Source organism: Cucurbita pepo, chromosome 14 (genome assembly GCF_057944985.1).
Source record: "Cucurbita pepo subsp. pepo isolate OVF chromosome 14, ASM5794498v1, whole genome shotgun sequence".
NCBI classification, from domain to species: domain Eukaryota; kingdom Viridiplantae; phylum Streptophyta; class Magnoliopsida; order Cucurbitales; family Cucurbitaceae; genus Cucurbita; species Cucurbita pepo.
In genome coordinates, this window is record NC_141811.1 from 12444308 (window position 1) to 12468913 (window position 24606).

The following is a 24606-nucleotide window of genomic DNA, read 5'->3' on the forward strand; positions in this document are numbered from 1 at the left end:
ATTTTTTGAAACATTAAGGTTGATATGTCCGAGTGGTCAAGGAAACAAACTTGAAATCGGTTGGGTTTGAACCCCAACCATTACTATTTCACTTCTATATTAATCTATCTATTGACTTCGACATTTATTTGAAACATAAAGGTCGATATGTTCGAGTGGTCAAGGAAACAAACTTGAAATTTGTTGGGTTTCACCCGTGCAGGTTTGAACCCTACTGTTGACAATTTTTCCTCTCTCACTTTTTACCCGAATAACTTAGGATGCATTCTTTAAATAACTATTCCACTTCTATATTGATCTATCTATTGACTTCGACATTTATTTGAAACATTAAGGTTGATATGTGCGGTTAAAGAGACAGATTTGGAATCTGTTGGGTTTCACTCGCGTAGGTCCGAACCGGTTGATATGTCCGAGTGGTTAAGGAGACAGACTTGAAATCTGTTGGGTTTCACCCGCATAGGTTTGAATCCTGCTGTCGACATTTTGATGCAACTTTAAATAACTAAAACATTAAGGTCAATATGTCCGAGTGGTTAAGGAGACACTGTTGGGTGAAGGGTTTCACCGGTTTGAACCCTGTTGTCGATGTTACCACAATAACTTAGGATGCAACTTTAAATAACTATTCCATTTCTATATGAATCTATCTATTGACTTCGACTCTAAAACATTAAGGTTGATATGTTCGGGTGGTTAAGGAGATAGATTTGAAATATGTTGGATTTCACTTGCGGTTTGAACTCTGTCCGACATTTTTTTTGAAACATTTAGGTCGATATCTTTGAGTGGTTAAGGAGACAGGTTTGAAATCTGTTGCGTATCACCTGCGTTCGAACCTTGCCGACGTTTTTTCCTTTCTCACTTTTTACCGGAATAACTTAGGATGCAACTTTAAATAACTATTCCACTTCTACATGAATCTATTTATTGACTTCGACATTTCTTTGAAACATCTAGGTCGATATGTTCGAGTGGTTAAAAAGACAGACTTGAAATCTGTTGGGTTTCACCCGCGTAGGTTCGATCGAACCTTGTTGTTGACGTTTCCCGTTACTCACTTTTTACCGCAATAACTCAGGTTTGAACCATGCTATCTTGACTTCGACATTTCACTAAAACATTAAGGTTCGTATGTTAGAGTGGTTAAGGAAACAGATTTAAAATTTTATTGAGTTTTATCCGGGCTAGTTCGACCCCTGTTGTTGATGTTTTTTCGTTACTCACTTTTAACCTTAATAACTCAGAATAGTTATTAACTCGATATGTCCGAGTGGTTAATGGGATAGACTTGTATTAACTCGATATGTCCGAGTGGTTAATGGGATAGACTTGTATTAACTCGATATGTCCGAGTGGTTAATGGGATAGACTTGTATTAACTCGATATGTCCGAGTGGTTAATGGGATAGACTTGAAATCTGTTGGGTTTCACCCGCGCATGTTTGGACCCTGTTGTCGACGTTTTTTAACTCGATATGTCCGAGTGGTTAATGGGATAGACTTGAAATCTGTTGGGTTTCACCCGCCTGCTGTCGATGTTTTTTCGTTACTCACTTTTAACCTTAATAACTCAGAATAGTTATTAACTCGATATGTCCGAGTGGTTAATGGGATAGACTTGTATTAACTCGATATGTCCGAGTGGTTAATGGGATAGACTTGTATTAACTCGATATGTTCGAGTGGTTAATGGGATAGACTTGAAATCTGTTGGGTTTCACCCACGCATGTTTGGACCCTGTTGTCGACGTTTTTTAACTCGATATGTCCGAGTGGTTAATGGGATAGACTTGAAATCTGTTGGGTTTCACTCGCGCATGTTTGGACCCTGTTGTCGACGTTTTTTCCTTTCTCCTTTTTTACTACACTAACCGTTAATAAATTTAAATAACTATTCCACTTCTACATGAATCTATCTATTGACTTTGACATTTTATTACAACATTAAGGTTGGTATGTTCGAGTAGTTAAAGGAGACAGACTTGAAATTTACCCACACAAGTTTGAACCCTACTATCAACATTTTTTCGTTACTCACTTTTTACCGCAATAGCGTAGAATTTTTATATGAATTTATCTATTGACTTCGACATTTTTTTGAAACATTTAGATAGATATGTTCGGGAGACAGACTTGAAATTTATCTATTGACTTCGACATTTTTTTGAAACATTTAGATAGATATGTTCGGGAGACAGACTTGAAATTTATCTATTGACTTCGACATTTCTTTGAAACATTTAGATAGATATGTCCGAGTGGTTAAGGAGACAGACTTGAAATTTATTGGGTTTCACCTAAACCTGAACCTATTCCACTTCTACATGAATCTAGCATAAAGGTCAGTATCTATTCCACTTCTACATGAATCTAGCATTAAGGTCGGTATCTATTCCCCTTTCCTTCACATTTTTTCCTCTTCCTGCTTGTTTTGACTACTGTTTTGTTTTATTCGCATTTTGTTCCAACCTTTAACCCGTGTAGTTTTACTCGCATAGGTACCTGTGTAATTTTACTCTCATAGGTTCCAACCTTCACATTTTTTTCCTCTTCCTGCTTATTTTGGCTTCTGTTTTGTTTTACGTGCATTTTGTTCCCACCTTTAACAGGTGTAATTTTACTGGCATAGATTCCAACCTTCAGATTTTTTCCTCTTTCTGCTTGTTTCGGCTTCTGTTTTGTTTTACTTGCATTTGGTTCCAACCTTTAACCCGTGTTGATTTACTCTCATAGATTCCAACCTTCAGATTTTTTCCTCTTTCTGCTTGTTTTGGCTTATGTTTTGTTTTACTCGCATTTTGTTTCAACCTTTAACCCGTGTTGTTTTACTCGCATAGATTCCAACCTTCAGATTTTTTTCATTTTCGTGCGTGTTTCGGCTTCTGTTTTGTTTTACTCGCATTTTGTTCCAACCTTTAACCCGTGTTATTTTACTTGCATAGATTCCAATCTTCAGATTTTTTTCCTCTTCCGGCTTGTTTTGTTTTACTCGCATTTTTTTCCAACCTTCAACCCGTGTGTTAAAACTCCCATAGATTCCAACCTTCGGATTTTTTCCTCTTCCCGCTTATTTTGGCTTATGTTTTGTTTTACTCGCAGTTTGTTCCAACCTTCAACCCGTGTAGTTAAAACTCCCATAGATTCCAACCTTCAGATTTTTTCCTCTTCCCGCTTGTTTTGGCTGTTGTTTTGTTTTACCGGCATTTTGTTCCAACTTATAAATGAAATTTGTCATTAGTTTATTTCAAAAGTTTAAAATTTTTTTAAAACAAATTTATACGTATTTAAAATATTTTTGAAATAAAATACAAAATATATATATATATATATATATATATATATATAATTGTTTTTCATTATTAAATGTATAATATAGCAATGACGTGAAGGAGAAACCAGCTTTTTTTTATTAAAAATAATAATAATAATAATAATAATAATAATTTCTTTAACTCCAATTTATCATGAAATTATCGTGCTTGAAACTTTATAGATAAGGACACGTGGGACATTTTAGCGTCATAAAATTATCACCTTTAGCTTATTTGGATAAGATCATTTTCTCTCTCTTTATGTTTGGTATAAAAAAAAATTAATTTTTTTTAGTTGAGCTATGTTCATATTGATAATAAAAAACTAATTTAAATGTAATATTGATTTAGTTTTTCAATATTTGATAATTTAATTAATTATTTTTAAATAGTTTTTTTAACTTACTCGTATAACCCACACGTAAAAAAAATATGGTTAGAATTCCCTTCCATATCGTAAAAAACATTTTTTTAGCTCACCAGTTACAGAGTAGGATGAAACAAACGATGTTCGAATTGACAACGAATGATCAAAATGATATGCACATGTTTCTTTTTATAAGTAACAACATTTTGAAGGCTATCGTATCAACGTGTGAAATGGTAATTAATGATCCATTGAGCTATGCTCAAACGTACCATCTGATCAAAATTATTCGAACACGTTTTTTTAATAAGTAGTAAGAGATTGAATCATCGACGTTTGAAATGATAATTAATGATTCGTTAAACTATGTTTGAACTGACAATATGTTCCGAACACGTTTCGGGAATTCTATTTTTTCTCGAACCTATTGGATTACGTTACGAACCCCTTTTTTAATTTTCATTGGAGTTTTGTTCTTATCCCTACAAACAACACACAGTCACGTTTCCTTATTCTAATTGGATTAGTGGTTTTAATTCAATTTGATGACTAGACTTCTCAATTGCCACGTGGCGTGGACATTTCAGACGTGTAGCCCTAAGCTGTCTCTCGAAGCTTCTTCGGAATAGTGTGAGGTTTTATTTTTATTATTAATTTTTCATGTTAAATGAAAAATAAAAATGAATGCCACGTGGTCCCATGGTCCATTTCACCATGTCAGTTTGTCCATATCCATCCGACGGTCAGAGTTTTTACACGTCGGATGCATCGGACAGAGACAAAATTATGTCGTTTTGGCCGACAAGGTTCAGAGTTACTCTGCTTAAAAACATTTTAAAAAGTTACCGTTAATTATGAACAAAACCGGTAAAAATATAAATTTTAAATAAAAAATTTAAAAATATTGTTATCTCATTTAAAAAATACGTATGAAATTTCAATATTAATAATGTAACTAAAAAAAAGTAAAAAATATATTTTTACAGCTCACACCCAAACCGTTCTTACATTCGTACTTGAGCATGCTCGATAGGAAGAGACGAGAAAGTAGATAATTTTTAGAGATTAAGAAGTGAATCAATAATACCAAAACGGTACTGAGAAGACAAAAAAAATATGATAGATTGAGAAAGGGAGATGACGGGAGGTAGATAAACGATTTTCATCCATGTACTAACAGTAAAAATATTTAACGTTTTCTAATATATGTATATTTACATACTTACTATATATAATATATAGTTCGGAGAGATTATTCGAATCATATTTGACAATGAACTCGATCACGGAATGGAATTTAGTCAAAATGTTGAAAGTCAAAATTTGATTGGACAATGAACACGTGTGAGGTTCTCATTGGCTAGTGTCGTAACTATAATGAAATGCATGACATGGAATTCTAATCCACCAAAATTATTTTTCTACCAAATTAATAATATTTAAATAGGGTAATTAATTATTTTTAAAAATGGACGTCTTTTTGTTATTATCTTTCCCGAGAAAAAGTCACCCAAACAACGTTCCAAAATCAATTTTTTTTTTTTATTTCTTAATAATTTTTTTAATTTAATAAGACATTTTCTTTTAAATACCATTAAAATATATAATTTTGTATACAAATTTTTATTTTTTTAACATTTTTTTATTTAAACAATCCACTTAAAGAAATATAAAAAAAAAACAATATTATAAACAAATAAAATTTTATTTTATATTTTCAAATATTTATTTGGGACCAAATTCCGAAATTGGATATCAATTTAAATAAATTGTTCTGCGTTTGATAATATATTTATAAAAAAATAAAAATTATATATTTTAATTTGACAAAATAAATTGCATTTTTTTTTTAATTTCCAGCTGGATTTGAAAACATTTTTTTTTTTTCAAAGTGTGAGATCTCATTGGAGAGACGAACGAAACATTTCTTATAAAGGTGTGAAAACCACTCTAGTAGACATGTTTTAAAACTGTGAGTCTGACGGTGATACATAATAGGTCAAATCAGACAATATCTATTAGTGATAGCTTGGACTGAATGATTTCCTACCAAATCTGAAAACACAAAATATAATTCTATTTACCTACCAAAGAAGTCTTACTATAATTATGATATGCAGACTTCTCAGATCTCCAACTCATATTTAGACTGATATTCTTTAAACCCGGTAAATTAAATGTATGTTTCGCTGTAAAAGTCTTACAAATAATGTGAATCATTGAAAGTACTGTATTATAAACGGTAACTCGAAAAGATAAAATACACGAATCATTGAAAAATACTATATTATTAATATCAATGATAGAAAATAAATTTGAAACTAAATTTTTTTTAGAAACAATTAATTGGAAATGAAGATTTAACTAACTCAATTAATTGGAAATAAGTATTGAAAAAGAAAATACGGTAAAAACTAATATTGTCTAGGAAAAAATTATAATACAAACGTAAAAAAAAAAAAAAAATAAAACAATCTACATTTATTAAGACACCTATTTTTAACCGTTCAAGAGGTTAAAAACACATTTAAATAAAAAATAACGAGTAATATTAATACGTTTAACGTTAAATAATAAATAAATAAATACCACCACCATTTACTTAAAAAATAAAAATAATAAATATTTGTGGGCTTAATTTCATTTTAGTTCTTCTACTTTTAAATATTTAAATTTAGTCTGGTAGTCTCGTGATTTTAATGAATTTTAAATTTAATCCTTCAAAATTAATTTTTTATTTATTAAAATTAAAAAGTGTGAATTTACGTTATTTTTGGACAAAAAAACTCTTATTAAATAATAAAATTTTAATACTTAATTAGGATTTACAACTCAATTTAAATATATATTTTAAAAATTATTTTAAAAAAATTATAAAATTAATAAAATAAAATAAATTAAGTATATGGTAAAAAAAAATGTACAGACCTTAAAAGACGTCCACATTATTTATTCGGATTTTACCCCTCACCCCCATTTTTTCTCTATATAAACGCCTCTTTAAAATTTTAAATCCACAGAAAAAAAAATTTAAATTGAAAAATTCTCCTTTTTTTGCACTCCATGGCCGAATTGAAGAACCATGGCGTCTGCGGCGCAAAAAGATCGGCCTCCGATGAAACCGAGGCGATAAAATTCGATCCTAAGAAATCAACGGCCATGGTTCCGTCTCTCCTCGAGGATCCAGCGGCTGCGATTGCAAACACGCGTCACGAATTCGGTGAACACGGAGGGGTAAACATGTCCATTGAAGCCTCCGCCACATTCACCGTTATGGAACCGGAGACGATGCGGCGGATGTTCGCCGGAGAGCTTGGTCCCGACCGTGATTTCTTTATTTACAGTCGTCATTTCAATCCGACGGTGTTGAATCTTAGCCGTCAGATGGCTGCCCTTGAAGGCACCGCTGCTGCCTACTGTACCTCCAGCGGAATGTCCGCCATCTGCGCCGTCCTCCTCCAACTCCTCGCCAGTGGGGACCATGTCGTGGCGTCTAGAACCCTCTACGGTGGGACCCACGCGTTGCTGGCTCACTTTCTCCCGAGGACTTCGAATATAACGACGTCGTTTGTAGACATAGGTGATTTGGAGGAGGTGGAGAAGGAAATTGTGGAAGGGAAAACCAAGGTGCTTTATTTTGAAGCGGTTTCCAATCCGACTTTGGCGGTGGCGAATATACCGGAACTGTGTCGGATTGGCCATGCAAAGGGTCTGACGGTGGTGGTGGATAACACTTTCACGCCGATGGTTCTGTCTCCGGCGAGGCTCGGTGCTGACGTGGTCGTCCACAGTATTTCCAAGTTCATTAGCGGTGGAGCTGACATCATTGCAGGTACTTTTTTCTTTTTTCTTTAAAATTTATTTACTTAATAAAAATAAATTTATATTTTTTTCTTAAAATTTTAATATCTGGTTTTATAAAATAATAAAAAAATACACTGATTAACATTTTTTACTATTAAAATATATAAAAATGAAAATTGTGCTTTTTAGTGCTGACGTCATCCCTGCTATTTTGTCTAGTTTTTTGTTCCGTGACTATTGGAAAAAGTGGAAACTAATATCAACTTGCATCAATAATTGAGGATTTTGCTATTAATAATGGTAAAAAATAAAATAAAAATATATTTTTTTTCGAATTTAAATTTTTATATATTTTATTGTTCATATTACTTGAAATATATGAATTTATTATTAATTTTAAAATATACTCTTTTTTTTCATTTTTTTAATTATTTGTTTATCAATATATATTTAAAATTGAGTTTAAATTTTAATTAAACGTTTAAAAACAAATAAACAATAGGTTAAAAAATTTACCATGGAAATAATTACCCAATTCAGTAATAATAAAATAATAAAATATTTTTAAATTTTAAGTTTAAAAAAGATTTATAAATATTTTGTGGTTGGTTGCTCGTGAATTATGAGTCGTTTTGCTTTTGGTAACCACTTTTTCTAAAAGTGCTTTTGTTTGTATTGTGATGGGATGAATCATAAAAGGAATATATATATATCGAGTTTAGTAGCAAAATAAGGTAGATGATTGGATTGGATTGGATTGGACGGGATATGTAGGTGCGGTATGTGGGCCTTCGAAGCTAGTGAACTCGATGATGGACCTACGACAGGGTAGCTTGATGCTTCTAGGGCCAACCATGAACGCAAAGGTGGCGTTCGAGCTCTCGGAGAGAATCCCTCACTTGGGCTTGAGAATGAAGGAGCATTGCAGAAGAGCAGCGGAGTTTGCAGAGAGAATGAAGAAAGCAGGGTTGAAAGTCATATACCCGGGTCTACCAGATCACCCACAACACCAACTTATGAAGAGCCTCGTGAACTCAAAATACGGGTTTGGAGGAATGTTGTGCCTCGACATGGGAACTGAAGAAAAGGCGAATAAGCTCATGAATATACTCCAAAACTCCACACAATTTGGGTTCATGGCGGTGAGTTTAGGGTACTATGAAACCCTAATGTCATGCTCGGGTAGTAGCACGAGTAGTGAAATGAGCCGAGAGGAAAAGGAACTGGCGGGAATCTCGCCCGGGCTCATAAGAATGTCGGTTGGATATATTGGCACATTGGAGCAAAAATGGAGCCAATTTGAGAAGGCTATAGCCAAAGTGGAAGGCAAGGAGCTTCCATTTTGTAACAATTAGTTACAAAAATTGAACCATAATAATGTGTGTGTACTTAGTACCTATGAGTATGATCTTTTTAAATTAATAAATTTAATATCTATTAAGTATCTATCATTTTCATAATAATTACGCAAATAATAATAACTTAATATAAATTTAAAATATTTTTACGGTTTTTTCTTCGACAATGAACAGTGAAAACTGTCAAATTGGCAACTATATTATAGTAGTTAATGGGAGCCGTCGTTAATCAAATGATTAAATTTTATGATTTTTTTACGTGGAAGGTAAAAAAGTTTCGATGGTTCGTGCTAATTGGCAATTAAAACATATAACATTAATTTAGGAGTATTCACGGGTTGGAACATTTTTAGACGTAACAGATTATAAACCTAAATTATTTATTTAATTTTAAATAAAATTAAAATATTAATAAATAAATTTATATTTATTTATCTATTTTTAAATATTAAATTAAGATATGAAGCTGAATTTCAATTTTTTTTTTTTTAAAATCTACGTTAAAAATTAATTTTTATAAATTGTTGGAAAAGAAATAATTATAAAAATTAAATAAAAGATATATATAATTATGAGCAAAAATATATTTTTAAAAATTAACAATAACCTAATCTGATATAAAATTAAAATTTCAAAATTTAATGGAAATTATAATATATATAAAAAAATTTAAATATTTTTTAATTTATTAAATTTGGGCAAAATTGAAATAATTTTTGAAGTCCTCACGTGATATTTAAATAATAAGCCCCCAAATTAGACCTCTTTCCTCTTCCCTCTCGGATTCAAAGGCTCCAGGCTTCCACGGTTAACATTCAGCCCTCGCTCCCCACCCGATTTTCTCCTCAACGTTCCTCGAACTAGTAAGTAATTCAAGTTTCATGTTCTTTTAATTTTCAATTCTTTGATTTCAGCCGTCGTTGTCGATCGATTTTGAGAATTGTTGTTCTTCGGTTCATGATTTTTGTAATTCTAATTTGTGAGAGAGTTTGGATTACGGCGACGTGGTTTGATTTTGTTTTCATTCAAGCTTGTTACTATTTTTGCTGTGATTTGTGGGATTTCGACTAGTCGTAGGGCTTGTTTTTTCTCCTCCTTCAAGGATACTGTTGAGCTAATAGATCGAGTCCCTTCACTTTAGGGTTCGCATAGTTGGGGTTTCTCAGTGGCCCTTCGCGGTCAGAGGAAGGTAATTTCATGATATAACCGTTTTGCAGCTGCTTTCCAAGTGGGGCAATATTTAGTGAATCGAAAATTATGATAAATTTTTATAGAAAAGCAAGACCCAAGTAGGGTTTTTGTGACATTGTTAAAAATTGAAATGGTATTTTGACAGTTTGGAGAGTTAGTACTTGTTGAGTTTATGTACAGAACGATCAACTATTTGCCAGTTCTCTTTTGTATTGAATTGTTGGAAAATATGGATTTAAGACCTCCAAGTTATTTAGGAAGTGAAAAGAAGATAATGGATTCAGCTCAGAATGCATCTTCTGCTGCTGGAACTGGTGGAAGTGGTGGGAATGGATCAGTCATCAATGATACTTCAGCATCAACTACTGTGGATGATTCAAAGCAAAACTTGAACCAAGTAATCAATTCCATACAGAAAACTTTGGGTATCCTCCATCAGCTCAACCTCACCGTTTCTAACTTCAATGCTGCCTATCAGCTGCCTCTTTTACAACGCCTGTACGTCCAGTTTTGCTTCATCTAATGTCTGATTCGTTCATTATTCACTACTTGTTCCACTCTTTATCAGTGATATGTTTTTGGATTTTGCAGTAATTCTCTCGTTTTGGAGCTAGATAACATGGTTAAATTATCAGAGAAGTGCACCATCCAGGTCCCTATGGAGGTTGTTAAGTGAGTCTTTGTACACCTATTCTGGTTTCTAGCTTTGCAAGCGTAATTTTTATATTATTATTATTTTTTAACTCTTCTATTCTTCTTGGCCCATTTCTTACTTTTCTTTTGATTAGCTTGATTGATGATGGGAAGAATCCAGATGAATTCACGAGGGATGTCTTAAATAGTTGCATTGCAAAAAATCAAAGTACAAAAGGCAAAACTGATGCCTTCAAGGTAGTCTTTACATCTCTATGGGGCATACTGTTAAAAATCTACTTATATCTTTTTTTTTCTTTTATCTTGATTCCAAAGATTCAAGAAAATATTTATTGAATGTTGTACTGCTTACCATATTCAGGGCTTACGGAAGCATCTTTTGGAGGAGCTTGAACAGACATTTCCTGATGAAGTCGAGTCTTATAGAGAAATTCGTGCTGCTTCTGCTGCCGTGAGTTGAAATTTCTTTCCTGCTGTCAATTTTATCTCTACCTTCAAATTTTTCTATATATATAATTCATTTCAAACTGATCAAAATATTTTCTACACTTTTATGGTTTAATTTTTTACTTTATCTATAGCCATAAGGTATATGTATTTTCAAAGTTCGCCTCATCCTTACACAAGCATTTCTTGGCCATTTATATCTTTTTGGTGGTTTTGGATATAACATCAGAGATGTGAAAAATGTAAACTATGTTATGGTGTCAGTTCTAGGTATAGTAGGAGGATGTTCATTACCTTAATTTTATTGTATGTTAAGTTATTAAGACTCACTTACACTTTAGACTGTTCTACTACACGTAGGAGTGGTTTTAATATAAGATATTGGACAAGTTCTGTTCTGTTATTTTGAGCTTGGTTGCAGGTTATGGTTACTTTGTTGTATGGTTTACGTTGGTTTTTTCTTAGTGTCAAAAATAAGAGGAAACAAGTAGCATGTTTGTTTTATGATTCATAGGTTGATTGAATTCTGCTTGCTTAAAAATTACTTTCTGGTCATTTTTTAAACATCTCTCAAGCCAATTTTACCTCAAAAATATTTTCCTTTATGAATAAAATGGCTTAATGAATTTAGAATCAGACTAAACTATTTTATTTTCTAGTTTGTTGAGCAAAGTTTTATAATTAGCTTTTATGAAGTAAAGAACTTGGAGTACTTACTGCCTCTAATTGTATAACCATCTTTCCACTTTCGGTGCATAGTAAATATTTTGTGATATCAAGGTTTGTTGTTCACATGCCCCAGTGGAAATTAGGGTACTGAGTTTTTTTTATTACTTGGTAGTAGTTTTAAGTTTCACTATTCATGTCGGTGCCTTAGCTAAGTGTTATTGTATCATTGCTCCTTTCAAGTGAATTAAACTTATATTGTATAAGGACATTAGAACGAGCATGAGTCCTGTCCTTGTGACTTAGATACCAAAAATTTGATCGGAGCTGAAATTTTAATGCAATATCAGTGGAATACACAAGATATAACCTCTTACGGGCACAAAAATTTCCCAACTATGTATACATACGACATCCATCTTGCTTTAGATAAGAGGTTCTTCTGCAATCATTGCTTAAATATCTTCTGCTAGAGGGGAACCATAGAATCCAATTGTCAAGTCCTTTCCTGTCTTCAAGTAAGTTGGCCTTTCAATTTTTCACCATGGATTGGTGGCTTTCTTGATAAATGTCAGCAAGAGGTGTAGAATTAATTCATGCCCATAAGAGTTCAGTTCATCTTCGCCCATCTTTTTCTGTTTGTGTCCTTTGATTGTGCTGTCTAGTTGAATTGTTTGATTTCTCCCATTCCACTATCAATCCAACCCGTAATATTGGTAAAATGTAGAACATGTAGCGTTATCAGGTATGAGGGCTCTAGCCTCATTGGAGGAGGGAAATTAAGCTTGAGTGATGCAAGGTGTCTTTACAAAGGTGCTAAAACTTCGACCCCCCATCCATAAATGCAAGTCCCAAAATGAGATCATATGATTCTAGCCACCATTGTCAGATGATTTTGGTCTCTGTGGAATCGGTCCGAGTATTGGCTTGATTTGCGTGCTACTTTTGCCCATACGTTTGAGCTATATTTCCTATTTCCCGGATCATTTTCTGAGATCAAATGGCTGGATATCAATTTGATTGAAATTTGATGGGAAATAAACCTGGATTGCTATATTAAAATATGTGGGTGATAACCTTTTTAGACGACTGTTCCTTTCCTTCAACATTTACTAACAAACTCATCATCTTATAGCTTTGTGCCCATAGCATGTATGAGTATGGGAAACCAAAAACTTCCTACTTTTTTTGGAGAGCGAGTGAATCAATTATAACTATAAAAGACATAAGGATATACTATATCGAAAACTCTTGTTTTTTATTTTTTCTTTTACGAATTTTCACTTATTCATCAACATTTCCGTACAAGTACATCGTTCATTATGTTTTTGTGTTATTGCGTTTGAATTTTAATCTCGTTTCAACAAATGCAGGAATCAAAAAGGATAGCGCAATCACAAAGTATGTTGCCAAATGGGGACATGAAGGTTAAGATGGAGATTTAAGTGCTTTCTGCGTTGATTATCAGGTTTTTGAAGTTCTTCTCTACTGTTATTCTTTATTGATTGATTGGCCAGCATATATCACACGATTTTTAGTTTCATTCAATGGATTGACAATGGAATAACATAACCCTTCTTTATAAACGTGTGTAAAACAGAATAACATCATCCTCTATTCTATTACTGTCTATAATCTTCTAGGGAGAGGCGTTTCGTATGCTACAATGTGACGACTTATTGAGGAGAAGATGGTTATATTTTGTGTTGCTGATCTGTATCCATCATTTTAGTACTTTGATTTCGAGTTTCTTGAGCATATAGAAATCCGTGTTTCAGTGCTTTCAGAATTGTGAAAAGAGATTTATACTCAAATAGGAGTTTGATATCTATTATGGTTACTCAACTCAATAGTATACGTCTTTCTGGAAAGTCAAATGTTTGAATCTCTATTATGAATAATGTTTGAATCTCTATTATGACAGGGAATTCGTTCTTATTTTATACCCAATTAAGTTGAAAAGACCTTTTCAGGATCGATTTTTCTCGCTCGAAATAGGTGAGGTGGGCTGTATCTTGGTTTCTCTAGTGGGGAGACAACGTGGGATTTGATGGCGGCTAATGAAGTTATACTGCAAAAGCCACACACAAGATAAAGATTTAATGGCCCTGGCCCTATTCGTATTCGTATTCGTTTTCGTATTCGTATTGATTGGGCCAATCAAGGCGGAGAAGAATCACAATCCTCAAATGTTGAACTTTTGATTTTACTGGGCTCAACCCCTTCTGTTTGTTTGATTCAAGTTTTATTTTATATTTTTACTTGGTATGTGAATCTTTTCTTAACTGGATTCTCACTTTTCTGTTAATAAGCATTGTAAATTCGTGTACTATTTCTTTGCCTCATTTCAGTCTTTGAATCTCATCTTTACCATGCTGAATAGGTGAAACAATACAAAAATACCTTTGAAATTTGGGGACGGGTTGTGCAGCACTTGTTGAGCGAACAAGCCAATCATATGAAAATCGAACTTTGCGGACAATCTCGACGTAGTCTCATGTTTTAATTTATAAAACGTAAATAAATTGAAAACACGTGGGTAAGAGATTTGTTGGGTGAGGTTTGGTAATGACTTAGTCATTTATAGTATATTTTGAGTAGTCAAGCATGACCGTAATAGTGAGTTCGAGCAAACGAAACGACATTTTATGACAATTCAAAAGAGAAAACACGGACTTACTTGAAAGGAAGAACATCCATAAACGTAAACGACTGCATCTGCGATCGATCCTCGGTAATCAGGTGGCGGTAGTCATCTCCTTTACTCTTCGGCATGGAGGTTTCTTCTGAACCGGCAAAGCTTCTTCACCATAACGATCACAATTTGAAGGAAGTTCAGGCAACTGTTTGTTTAAAAGAAGAAAAAAAGGAGCTGTGGCTTTGAAGTGAACCATGAAGATTTGGGCTTTGGTCCTAACAGAACGACGTCGTTGCAGTTCTATCTGAGCTGCAGAGGCATTTATTTCATTTTTCATTTAAATAAAAAAAGAAAAAGAAAAAGAAAAGAAGAAAAGAGCGGAGGCTTTGAATTAGACAATGAAGATTTGGGCTTTAAGCTGTGGGCTTTGGACTTTGGACTTTTGGGCTTTTGGGCTTTGGGCTTTGGGCTTTTGGGCTTTTGGGCTTTGGGCTTTTCCACCAATTGAATTGAAAATTAAGGAATTAAATAAAAGAAAAAAGAATACATAAATAACGGCTATCTGGCACTCAATTTACGAAACGCAGAGAAGAAAGAAGAGTGTTCGTTGAAGAAGGCGATGCTATCTATGAAGGCTTCGAAATGGTAGCAATACATCAATTAATTTCAGGTATCACCTCTTCTTATACACAACTCTGTATCTCCACGATTTCACTTTCTAAACCAACTGTTCTGCCTTGCTCCTGCGATGAAACCTAATCGACTCGTCGTCTAATCAGGACGCCCAGGGCCCTCCTCAGCAGCCTGTTTTGAAAGCAATTTCAGGTTTCTACCTTATCCTCATGCTAGGCTTCGGAAATGTAAGCAATGAATCAATTAATTTCAGGTCTCACCTCTTCTTATACACAACTCTGTATATTTCCTTGTGTGAGCTTCTAACTGTTCATGCTCATGTTTCTATTTCACAACGATTGTTCATCTACGCCGCATAATTTATTACTTGTTCGTTCGATATTTAGTTCCTTTTAATGTTAATTTAAGTGCAGACAGACTATATCCACACCTCATCACTGTTGCTGCTGGTTTGGAGGTATTACAATTTTCCTTTTATTGTCTCTTTCTATTCTTTTAATTGATTATTGATTATTGATTATTTTGGTTGGAGTATGTGTCTGATTTTTGTAAGATCCTAAGATCCTGTGTTTGATACATCAACATTGCTTAATTTTCTAGTGATACTTCAAGTTTTCTTTCGTATATTACTTCCACGTTATGTTATTATTGTTATCTGTAATGTGTGACTGAGATTTTCTTAGAATGAAGATTAGCGTTATTATATGATAGATTAAGCCTAATTAATTCATACATTTTTCAGTGCATCCATCCAACTTCCGGTGGTTCTTGTGTTTATGATCCTTGAGCTTGGTATGGGCTAGATCCATTTGATTTTAATGCTAATGGACTCAATTTGTGTGCCTGGGCTCATGTATATTAAAGTGGCACAGTTTGATTTGATTTTTCCCCAAAAATGGTGGAGTTTCTGTTGAGTACATGATCAGATGGTGAATTTAGTTTCAGCTGGGAAGGCCCAAGAAGAACAGGAAACAAAGTTCCGACTAGACTATACAACCTTAGAAGAATGCAGGCAGTATCCTCATGAGATCGCTTAAAATGCCCATGGCTATTGATTAGTTCATCCAGTTAAAGTAAATCTCGAACTCTTAGCTTTAGATTTCAATGTATTTTCTTCTGCTTTTATCAAGTAATCTTGACTCTGTTACACACGCTACTGCTAAATTTCCAGTGTTTGGTCTACTCCGCATACGCTCATGCAAGTATAGCTTCTTGGAAAGGCAGCTCAAATGTCGGTAAGAAACAATCAACTTTCAGTTATACTAGTTACTCAGTTTTGTGGCCTATATTGGTAATTTAATCTCTCCATATGTGTCTCTCCACTTGTATAGTTGGGAGACGGTGGAATGCTTTTTCAATTGCAGTTTGTTAAATTTATCATTTTAAATTTGCTTTTGGATTTCTGTTTTTTATGTTTTGGGCTGAAGTTCTCTCTGGTTTCTGATTCAAGTTGTAAGGCCATTTTAGTAGTAAATATTTTCTTAGGCCCTTAGTGTTTGGTGGCAACACTTTAGTGGTTTGACTCCTTAAGTACTTCTTGTGTTACACGTGCATCACTTGTCGAAAATAATTATTTTTCTCTTAAATTTTGTATATTTTATATCATTTTTCTTAAATAATCACTCTCCCTGCTTCGTAAACTCTATCTTCATTCTTTTTGTAGGATTTTAATTTAGACATGTGAACACGACTCTCCACAATGGTATGATATTGTCCACTTTGAGCATAAGCTGTGAACACGACTCTCCACAATGGCTTACTTTTTCTCTCTTGCTCTCTTGCTCTCTCTTTTTTCACACATTTTTGTAAATGTATGGCTGTTTGTATTCTTATCTATAATCTTAGTAGAGTTTAGTTAGGAATGTTATTGATTTAGCCAACTTAATCACAATGACACAACAAAGATGGAGACTGCCGGGGAGGTTCGTACATCATTCTTCTTCTTTGTTGTTTGTTTTGTCGATCCTATGTTTCTCTTATGACTTTTGTTTGTGAGTTTTTTTATTTATAATATGAGTTTTTATTTTTTTTATTTTTTTTATTGGTTTAGTGCTTTCTATATATATTTTTTTTTCTTTCATTTTATAAATTTATTGTGGTTTGTTTTTGTATTTGTATTCTGATTCTAAATCTTTGTTATTATTTGTTTGAATTTTGATTGCTTGTGATGATTCTGCTTGGTATGATTCCGTTTAGTATTGAATGTGAAGTGTTTGATCTTTTTTGTTTTGTTTTTTTTGTACATGTTGTTTGTTTTATTTATCTTATTTTTTTCTCTCTTGCGAATTTTGTCTATGAGTTCTTTAATTTGTAATTTCAATGGAGCTTTGTTTCCTTTTTCTTTTTTTTACTTTCATTTATAAATTTGTTGTTTTTTTTTTATAATTTTATTTTGATTCTAAATGTTTGTCATTGTTTATTTTCTTTTATTTTATAAATTTATTGGGCTTGTTTTGATATTTTTATTTTGATTCTATGTTTTTGTGATTGTTTGTCTGAATTTTAATTCATTGTGATTGTGATGCTATTGAAGGGTTTAATATTTTCTGTTTTGTTTTTTTTACATTGTTTGCTTTGTTTATTTTATTTATAATTTTGTTTATGAGTTCTTTAATCCCTAATTTCAATAGAGTTTCATTAGTTAATTGATTTGTTATTTTCTTGATTTTTTTTTCTTACCGTTAATTAGTTTGTTATTTTTTATTTGTATTTTTGATCTTAAATCTTTTGTCATTGTTTGTTTGAATTTTGATTGTTTGTGATGTTATTGTTTGTTTGAATTTTAATTGTTTGTGATGTTTTTGTTTGTTTGAATTTTGATTGTTTGTGATGTATTTGTTTGTTTGAATTTTGATTGTTTGTGATGTTTTTGCTTAGTACAGTTCCATTTAGTATTGAATTTGAAGTGTTCTTTGTGTGCATGTTGTTCTCTTTGAATTTTGATTTTTTTTTTATGTTGTTTGCTTTGTTGATCCTAGTTTTCCTTTTGTAGCTTTTATGTGAGTGATTTAATTTGTAATCTCAATGGAGTTCTATTAGTTCCATGGTTTGCTTCTCTTTCATGATTCCTTTTTTCTTTTTTCATGTTATAATTTTATTGGGGTTTGTTTTGATATTTGTATTTTGATTCGAAATTTGTGTGTTTGTTTGAGTTTTGATTCTTTGTGATGATTTTGCTTGATATGTTCCCCTTTAGTATTTAATTTGAAATGTTTGATTTTTTACTCTATTTTTGTTTTTTTTTATTTATTTATATTGTTTGTTTTGTTGATATTAATTCTCCCCATTGTTATTGAATGATTTGCTACTTTCTCCTCAATCAATTTTTTTTTTCTTTCTGTTTATAAATTTACTGTGGTTTCCTTTTTATGTATTTTGATTTAAATCTTTGATATTGTTTGTTTGAATTTTGATTGCATGTGATAATTCTGTTCGGGCCTTTCTTTTTAGTGTTAAATTTGAAGTGTTGTTTGCCTATTGCTTTCTCCATCTTATAGAGTTGTACTGATATATATATTCTCAATTCTTGATTATAAAATATAAGAATCATGGATAAATTGCTTCAGTTTGTGTTTTTTTTTGCTATTAAATTCTGATAATATTGTAAATGTTATGGTGCTGAGATGTCCTTGATTGTCGTGATATTTTGCTTGCCACATATAGTCTTGTATTTTCATGTTATATGTTCGGTTTCAATTTATTTCTTTCTCCTGATTTTAATTATTGTTTTTCTAAAATATGTGAAAAAAATTTCAGATTTAATGAAGTCACGAAAAGCAAATGAGGAGATAAAAAAGAAGGAAGTCAGGTAGTCGTGTTTTACTAATTTTCCTACTAACTTTTTCAAAATTTAAATTAGCACGTGTTCTACTAATCTTCCTACCAATTTTTCCAAAATTTAAATTAATTTACTGAATCTTAATTTTCCATTCTGGTTAATTATTGGTTTGCTGAAAATATGTGAAAAAAATTACAGATTTAATGAAGTCGGCAAATGAGGAGATGAAAAAGGAAGTTTCAACTCCCATGGAGGTCGTGATTGACAGGTAATTGTGGCACTTCATTACTACTTTTCCAACTAACTTAGCTTATTTTTAGGTTCTTGTTCATTATTCTTTTGCTCAAATATAGATTTAATGAAATCAGAAAAGAAGCAAATGAGGGGATGAAAAAGAATGAAGTTTCAACTTGCATGGGGTCGTGGTTGACAGGTAGTTATCGAACTTGCTTTACAGATCTTCCTGCTAACCTTTTTTGAAATTTAAATTAATTTACTGAAGCATAATTTTAGGTTCTTGTTAATTATTGTTTGGCTAAAAAAATGACAGATTAAATGAAGTCAGTAAAGGGAGCAAATGAGGAGATGAAAAAGAAGGAAGTTTGAAGGAAGGGGTTGACAGGTAGTTATCACTCATCTTCTAGGTAACTTTTTCAAAATTTAAATTAATTTTGCTGAATCTTATTTTTTTTTCGTTCTTGTTTTGCTGAAATATGTGAAAAAATTACAGATTTAATGAAGTCAGTGAAGGGGCTGAGGAGATGAAAAAGAAGGAAGTTTTAACTTCTATGGAGTCCTTAGTTGACCGGTAGTTATCGCATGTGCTTTACTAATCTTCCAGCTGACTTTTTTAAAATTTAAATTAATTTGTTGAATTTTATTTTTCGGTTCTTGTTAAGTATTCAATGAAGGGGCAAACGAGGAGATGAAAAAGACGGAAGTTTCAACTCCTATGGAGTCCGTAGTTGACGGATAGTTATGGCACGTGCTTTACCAATCTTCGAGCTAACTTTTTCAAAATTTAAATTAATTTGCTAAATCTTATTTTTCTGTTCTTGTTAAGTATTGTTTTGCTGAAATATGTGAATTTTTTTTTACAGATTTAATGAAGTCAGGGAATGGGCAAACGAGGAGATGAGAAAGAAGGAAGTTTCAACTCCTATGAGTCTCTGGTTGACAGGTAGTTATCGCATGTGCTTTACCAATCTTCGACCTAGCTTTTTCAAAATTTAAATTAGTTTGCAGAATCTTATTTTTCGGTTCTTGTTAAGTATTGTTTTGCTGAAATATGTGAAATTTTTTTACAAATTTAATGAAGTCAATGAAGGGGCGAACAAGGAGATGAAAAAGAAGGAAGTTTCAACTCCTATGGAGTCCGTGGTTGACAGGTAGTTATCGCACATGTTTTATTAATCTTCTAGCTAACTTTTTGAAAATTTAAATTAATTTGCTGAATCTTATTTTTTGGTTCTTATTAAATATTGTTTTGCTGAAATATGTGAATTTTTTTTTTACAGATTTAATGAATTCAGTGAAGGAGCAAACGAAGAGATGAAAAAAAAGGAAGTTTCAACTCCTATGGAGTCCGTGGTTGACAGGTAGTTATCGCACGTGCTTTATCAATCTTCCAGCTAACTTTTTCAAAATTTAAATTAATTTGCTGAATCTTATTATTCGGTTCTTGTTAAGTATTGTTTTGCTGAAATATGTGAAATTTTTTTTACAGATTTAATAAAGTCAGTGAAGGGACAAATGAGGAGATGAAAAAGAAGGAAGTTTCAACTCGTTTGGAATCCGTGGTTGACAGGTAGTTATCGCACGTGTTTTACTAGTCTTCCAAGTAACCTTTTCAAAATTTAAATTAATTTATTAAATCTTATTTTTCGGGTTTTGTTAAGTATTGTTTTGCTGTGAAAAAAATTACAGATTTAATGAAGTCAGTGAAGGGGCAAACGAGGAGATGAAAAAGAAGGAAATTTCAACTCGTATGGAGTCCGTGATTGATAGGTAGTTATCGCATGTGCTTTACCAATCTTCGAGCTAACTTTTTCAAAATTTAAATTAATTTGCTGAATCTTATTTTTCAATTTTTTTAAGTATTGTTTTGCTGAAATATGTGAAATATTTTTTTACAGATTTAATGAAGTCAGTGAAGGGGCAAATAAGGAGACGAAAAAGAAGGAAGTCTCAACTCCTATTGAATCCGTGGTTGATAGGTAGTTATCGCACGTGTTTTACTAATCTTTCAGTTAACTTTTTTAAAATTTAAATTAATTTGCTGAATCTTATTTTTGGGTTCCTGTTAAGTATTGTTTTTGCTAAAATATGTGAATTTTTTTTTACAGATTTAATGAAGTTAGTGAAGGGGCGAACGAGGAGATGAAAAAGAAGGAAGTTTCAACTCCTATGGAGTCCGTGGTTGACAGGTAGTTATCATACGTGTTTTACTAATCTTCCCGCTAACTTTTTCAAAATTTAAATTAATTTGCTGAATCTTATTATTCTGTTCTTGTTAAGTATTGTTTTGCTGAAATATGTGAAATTTTTTTACAGATTTAATGATGTCAGGTAAGGGACAAACTAGGAGATGAAAAAGAAGGAAGTTTCAACTTGTATGGAGTCCGTGGTTGACAGGTAGTTATCCCACGTGCTTTATCAATATTCTAACTAACTTTTTCAAAATTTAAATTAATTTGCTGAATCTTATTCTTCGGTTTTTTGTGAAGTATTGTTTTGCTGAAATATGTGAAAAAAAATTACAGATTTAATGAAATCAAAGGGGCAAAGGAGGAGATGAAAAAGAAGGAAGTTTCAACTCGTATGGAGTCCGTGGTTGACAGGTAGTTATCCCACGTGCTTTACCAATCTTCGAGCAAACTTTTTCAAAATTTAAATTAATTTGCTGAATCTTATTTTGACTTTTTTGTTACGTATTGTTTTGCTGAAATATGTGAATTTTTTTTTACAGGTTTAATGAAGTCAGTAAAGGGGCAAACAAAGAGACGAAAAAAAGGAAAAAGGAAGTTTCAACTCCTATTAAATCTGTGGTTGACAGGTAGTTATGGTGTGTTTTACTAAGGTAGTTATGGTGTGTTTTACTAATCCTCCAGCTGATTTTTTCAAAATTTAAATTAATTTGCTAAATCTTAAAAACAAGTATAGTTTTGTTGAAATATGTGAATTTTTTTTTACAGATTTAATGAAGTCATTGAAGGGGCAAACGAGGAGATGAAAAAGAAGGAAGTTTCAACTTGTATGGAGTCCGTAGTTGATAGGTAAGTGCTTTACCAATCTTCCAACTAACTTTTTCAAAATTTAAATTAATTTGCTAAATCTTATTCTTCGGTTTTTGTTAAGTATTGTTTTGCTAAAATATGTGAATTTTTTTTTACAGATTTAATGAATTTAGTGAGGGACAAACCAGGAGATGAAAAAGAAGGAAGTTTCAACTCGTATGGAGTCCGTGGTTAACAGGTAGTTATCGCATGTGCTTTACCAATCTTTCAACTAACTTTTTCAAAATTTAAATTAATTTGCTGAATCTTATTATTCAATTCTTGTTAAGTATTGTTTTGCTAAAATATGTGAAAAAAAATTACAGATTAAAGGGACAAATGAGGAGATGAAAAAGAAGGAACTTTCCACTCCCATGGAGTCCGTGGTTGACAGGTAGTTATGCACGTTCTTTTCTATTTATTCTTTTATTTTTATTTTTGTGCATGTTATTTGCATGGTTGATCTTTAACTGACTTTTTCAAAAAAATATTTTATTTATTCTTTTCTTTTTATTCTTGTGCATGTTACATGGTTGATTTTCCCGTGACTTTTCTTCGTGAGTTATTTTGTTATTGTGGTTTGTTTTTATTTGTATTTTAATCTTAAATTTGTGAGTTCTTTGAATTTTTGTGCATGTTACTTGCATTGTTGTTTGTTTTGTTTAGTATTTAAATTGGGTGTATTTGATTTCTTTTTTTTGTTTTTGTCTTTTGTGTTATACATTTCATGTTTTATCGATGGTATTTCCTTCGTTTGTGTTCTCTTTGATTTATAATATTTATTAGTGTGGTTTGATTTAATATTTGTGTTTTGATCCTAAATTTTTGTAATTATTTGTTTGAGTTTTGATGTTTAAATATGTGTTTTAATCTTAATTCTTTGTAATTGTTTGTTTGAGTTATGATTGGTTAAGGTCGAATTGGTTGCTTCTCTTTCCTGCTTCTCTTATTTATTTATTTATTTATTGTGTTTGTAATTATTTGTTTGAGTTTTGATTGGTTAGAGTCCAATTGTTTGCTACTCTCTTTCATGCTTATTTATTTATATATTTATTGTGTTTTGTTTTGATTTGTATTTTAATCCTACATTTATGGTGCATGTTATTTGCATTGTGCTTTGTTTTGTTTAGTATTAAATTTGGTGTATTTGATTTTTTTCTTTGTTTTTTTCTTTTTGTGTCAATTGTATTTTCTTTGTGTTCTGTTTGATTTGTGATATCAGTAGAATGGTTTGTTTAATGGTTAGCCTTTATATTTGTATTTTTTATCTTAAATTTTTGTAATTGTTTGAGTTTTGATTGCTTTCGGGTTTATTTCTTTTTATTGAATTTGAAGTGTTTAATTTCCTTTATTGAGTTACTTGTTTTGTAATTTTTTTCTTTTATTTGATAAATTTATTGTATTTTTATTCTAATATTGGTCGTTATTATTATTATTATTATTATTATTATTATTATTTTTTTATGTTTGTTTTGTCAATTTTATTACTCATTTATTTTATAATTTTATAAATTTTTGAATTGAGTTTGTTTGAATTTATTTAGTATCGAATTTGAAGTGTTTGATTTTTTTTTTTTTTCTGTGTGCATGTTGTTCCCTTTGTCGATCCTATTTTCTTCTTGTAACTTTAATCTATGAGTTTGTTTGAGGTCCTCCATATGGTCGGTGCAGTATTATTAGTTATGATTTACTACTTTCTTTAATTCTTGTTTTTTATAAATTTATGTGATTTCTTTTATATTTTTATTTTGATTCTAATTTTTTTAGTGGTTTGTTTGAATTTTGATGTTTTTGCTTTTGGTACGGTCGGGAGTATTTTGATTCCCTGAGATGTAGTTTTGTCTCATCTCTTAATATACGTTAAAATTGTTGTTTTCTACCGAACTAATCTGATGAATTTAATTGTATGACATTGTTATGATGATTTTTATTGTTGATTTTTGTTTATTACTCTTGATTTTCTTGTGGTTGATGGTAAGTTTTTTTATTTTTCTGACAAATTTTATTTATATATATATATAAGCGTTATAAGTGAAATGTAGAACATGTAGTGCTCTTCAACAGAAAAATGTCGTCCTCAACTCTTTTTTGTGGTCCCAAATCGAGGACTTGATTTTGGTTCAAAAAATAAATGTCATCAAGGAGGTCAACCACCTACAGTAGATCTCCCTCCCTCTTCTTTGTCACCCTATTAACTCTGTTTTGTGGTCCTAAATCGGGGACATGATTTTGGTTCGAAAAACTAATGTCATTAAGGAGGTCAACCGCCTATAGTAGATCTCCCTCCCTCTTCTTTATCGCCCTCTTAGCTCTGTTTTGTGGTCCTAAATCAAGGACATGATTTTGGTTCAAATAAGAAATGTCATTAAAGAGGTCAACAGTCTACAATAGATTTCCCTCGCTCTTCTTATCGTAGTGTTTTTAAAAATTAAATTTACAAATACGAATTTCATCTCCAAGTTTTATTATTATTATTATTAT

At 31.8% G+C, this 24606-nt stretch overlaps 3 protein-coding genes and 1 non-coding gene across 8 annotated transcripts; all 4 read left to right on the top strand.

Moving 5' to 3' along the window:
- The first annotated feature begins 402 nt into the window (after window positions 1-402).
- On the top strand, window positions 403-484 carry TRNAS-UGA (transfer RNA serine (anticodon UGA)). Its single transcript has one exon. It is a non-coding gene; the product is annotated as a tRNA-Ser (tRNA).
- A 6223-nt stretch (window positions 485-6707) lies between these two features.
- LOC111810859 (methionine gamma-lyase) lies at window positions 6708-8929 on the top strand. Its single transcript, XM_023697668.2, has 2 exons — window positions 6708-7513; window positions 8260-8929. Exons 1-2 carry the CDS (start codon window positions 6745-6747, stop codon window positions 8838-8840), a joined length of 1350 nt encoding a protein of 449 aa, XP_023553436.2. The 5' UTR covers window positions 6708-6744; the 3' UTR covers window positions 8841-8929.
- Window positions 8930-9559: 630 nt separating this feature from the next.
- LOC111810691 (mediator of RNA polymerase II transcription subunit 10b) lies at window positions 9560-14133 on the top strand. 5 transcript variants are annotated; one of them, XM_023697440.2, is made up of 7 exons: window positions 9560-9706; window positions 10292-10532; window positions 10626-10706; window positions 10823-10925; window positions 11050-11139; window positions 13175-13269; window positions 13726-14133. In XM_023697440.2, the coding sequence occupies exons 2-6, from the start codon at window positions 10309-10311 to the stop codon at window positions 13244-13246; spliced, it is 570 nt and encodes a 189-aa protein (XP_023553208.1). In that variant the 5' UTR covers window positions 9560-9706; window positions 10292-10308; the 3' UTR covers window positions 13247-13269; window positions 13726-14133. The 5 variants fall into 5 exon arrangements, with proteins under 5 accessions (XP_023553208.1, XP_023553209.1, XP_023553211.1 ...); XM_023697441.2 differs by having other exon boundaries at window positions 13775-14133; XM_023697443.2 differs by having other exon boundaries at window positions 13800-14133.
- Window positions 14134-15006: 873 nt separating this feature from the next.
- LOC111809784 (uncharacterized) lies at window positions 15007-24497 on the top strand. The gene is made up of 24 exons (XM_087117185.1): window positions 15007-15109; window positions 15219-15325; window positions 15486-15529; window positions 15815-15864; window positions 16012-16145; window positions 16244-16307; window positions 16736-16994; window positions 18829-18880; window positions 19049-19118; window positions 19204-19283; window positions 19401-19472; window positions 19581-19658; window positions 19951-20030; window positions 20169-20238; window positions 20368-20448; window positions 20577-20657; window positions 20777-20857; window positions 20986-21066; window positions 21196-21276; window positions 21613-21690; window positions 21819-21905; window positions 22045-22125; window positions 22245-22324; window positions 22452-24497. The coding sequence occupies exons 12-23, from the start codon at window positions 19612-19614 to the stop codon at window positions 22279-22281; spliced, it is 885 nt and encodes a 294-aa protein (XP_086973311.1). The 5' UTR covers window positions 15007-15109; window positions 15219-15325; window positions 15486-15529; window positions 15815-15864; window positions 16012-16145; window positions 16244-16307; window positions 16736-16994; window positions 18829-18880; window positions 19049-19118; window positions 19204-19283; window positions 19401-19472; window positions 19581-19611; the 3' UTR covers window positions 22282-22324; window positions 22452-24497.
- The last annotated feature ends 109 nt before the right edge of the window (window positions 24498-24606 follow it).

Coding starts and splice junctions, on each gene's coding strand:
- LOC111810859 (XM_023697668.2), top strand. CDS start 6,745: ATGGCCGAATTGAAGAACCATGGCGTCTGCGGCGCAAAAAGATCGGCC. Junction 7,514..8,259: donor TGGAGCTGACATCATTGCAG/GTACTTTTTTCT, acceptor CGGGATATGTAG/GTGCGGTATGTGGGCCTTCG.
- LOC111810691 (XM_023697440.2), top strand. CDS start 10,309: ATGGATTCAGCTCAGAATGCATCTTCTGCTGCTGGAACTGGTGGAAGT. Junction 10,707..10,822: donor GTCCCTATGGAGGTTGTTAA/GTGAGTCTTTGT, acceptor TCTTTTGATTAG/CTTGATTGATGATGGGAAGA. Junction 11,140..13,174: donor TTCGTGCTGCTTCTGCTGCC/GTGAGTTGAAAT, acceptor CAACAAATGCAG/GAATCAAAAAGGATAGCGCA.
- LOC111809784 (XM_087117185.1), top strand. CDS start 19,612: ATGAAAAAGAAGGAAGTTTTAACTTCTATGGAGTCCTTAGTTGACCG. Junction 20,239..20,367: donor ATGGAGTCCGTGGTTGACAG/GTAGTTATCGCA, acceptor TTTTTTTTACAG/ATTTAATGAATTCAGTGAAG. Junction 21,691..21,818: donor ATGGAGTCCGTGGTTGACAG/GTAGTTATCCCA, acceptor TTTTTTTTACAG/GTTTAATGAAGTCAGTAAAG.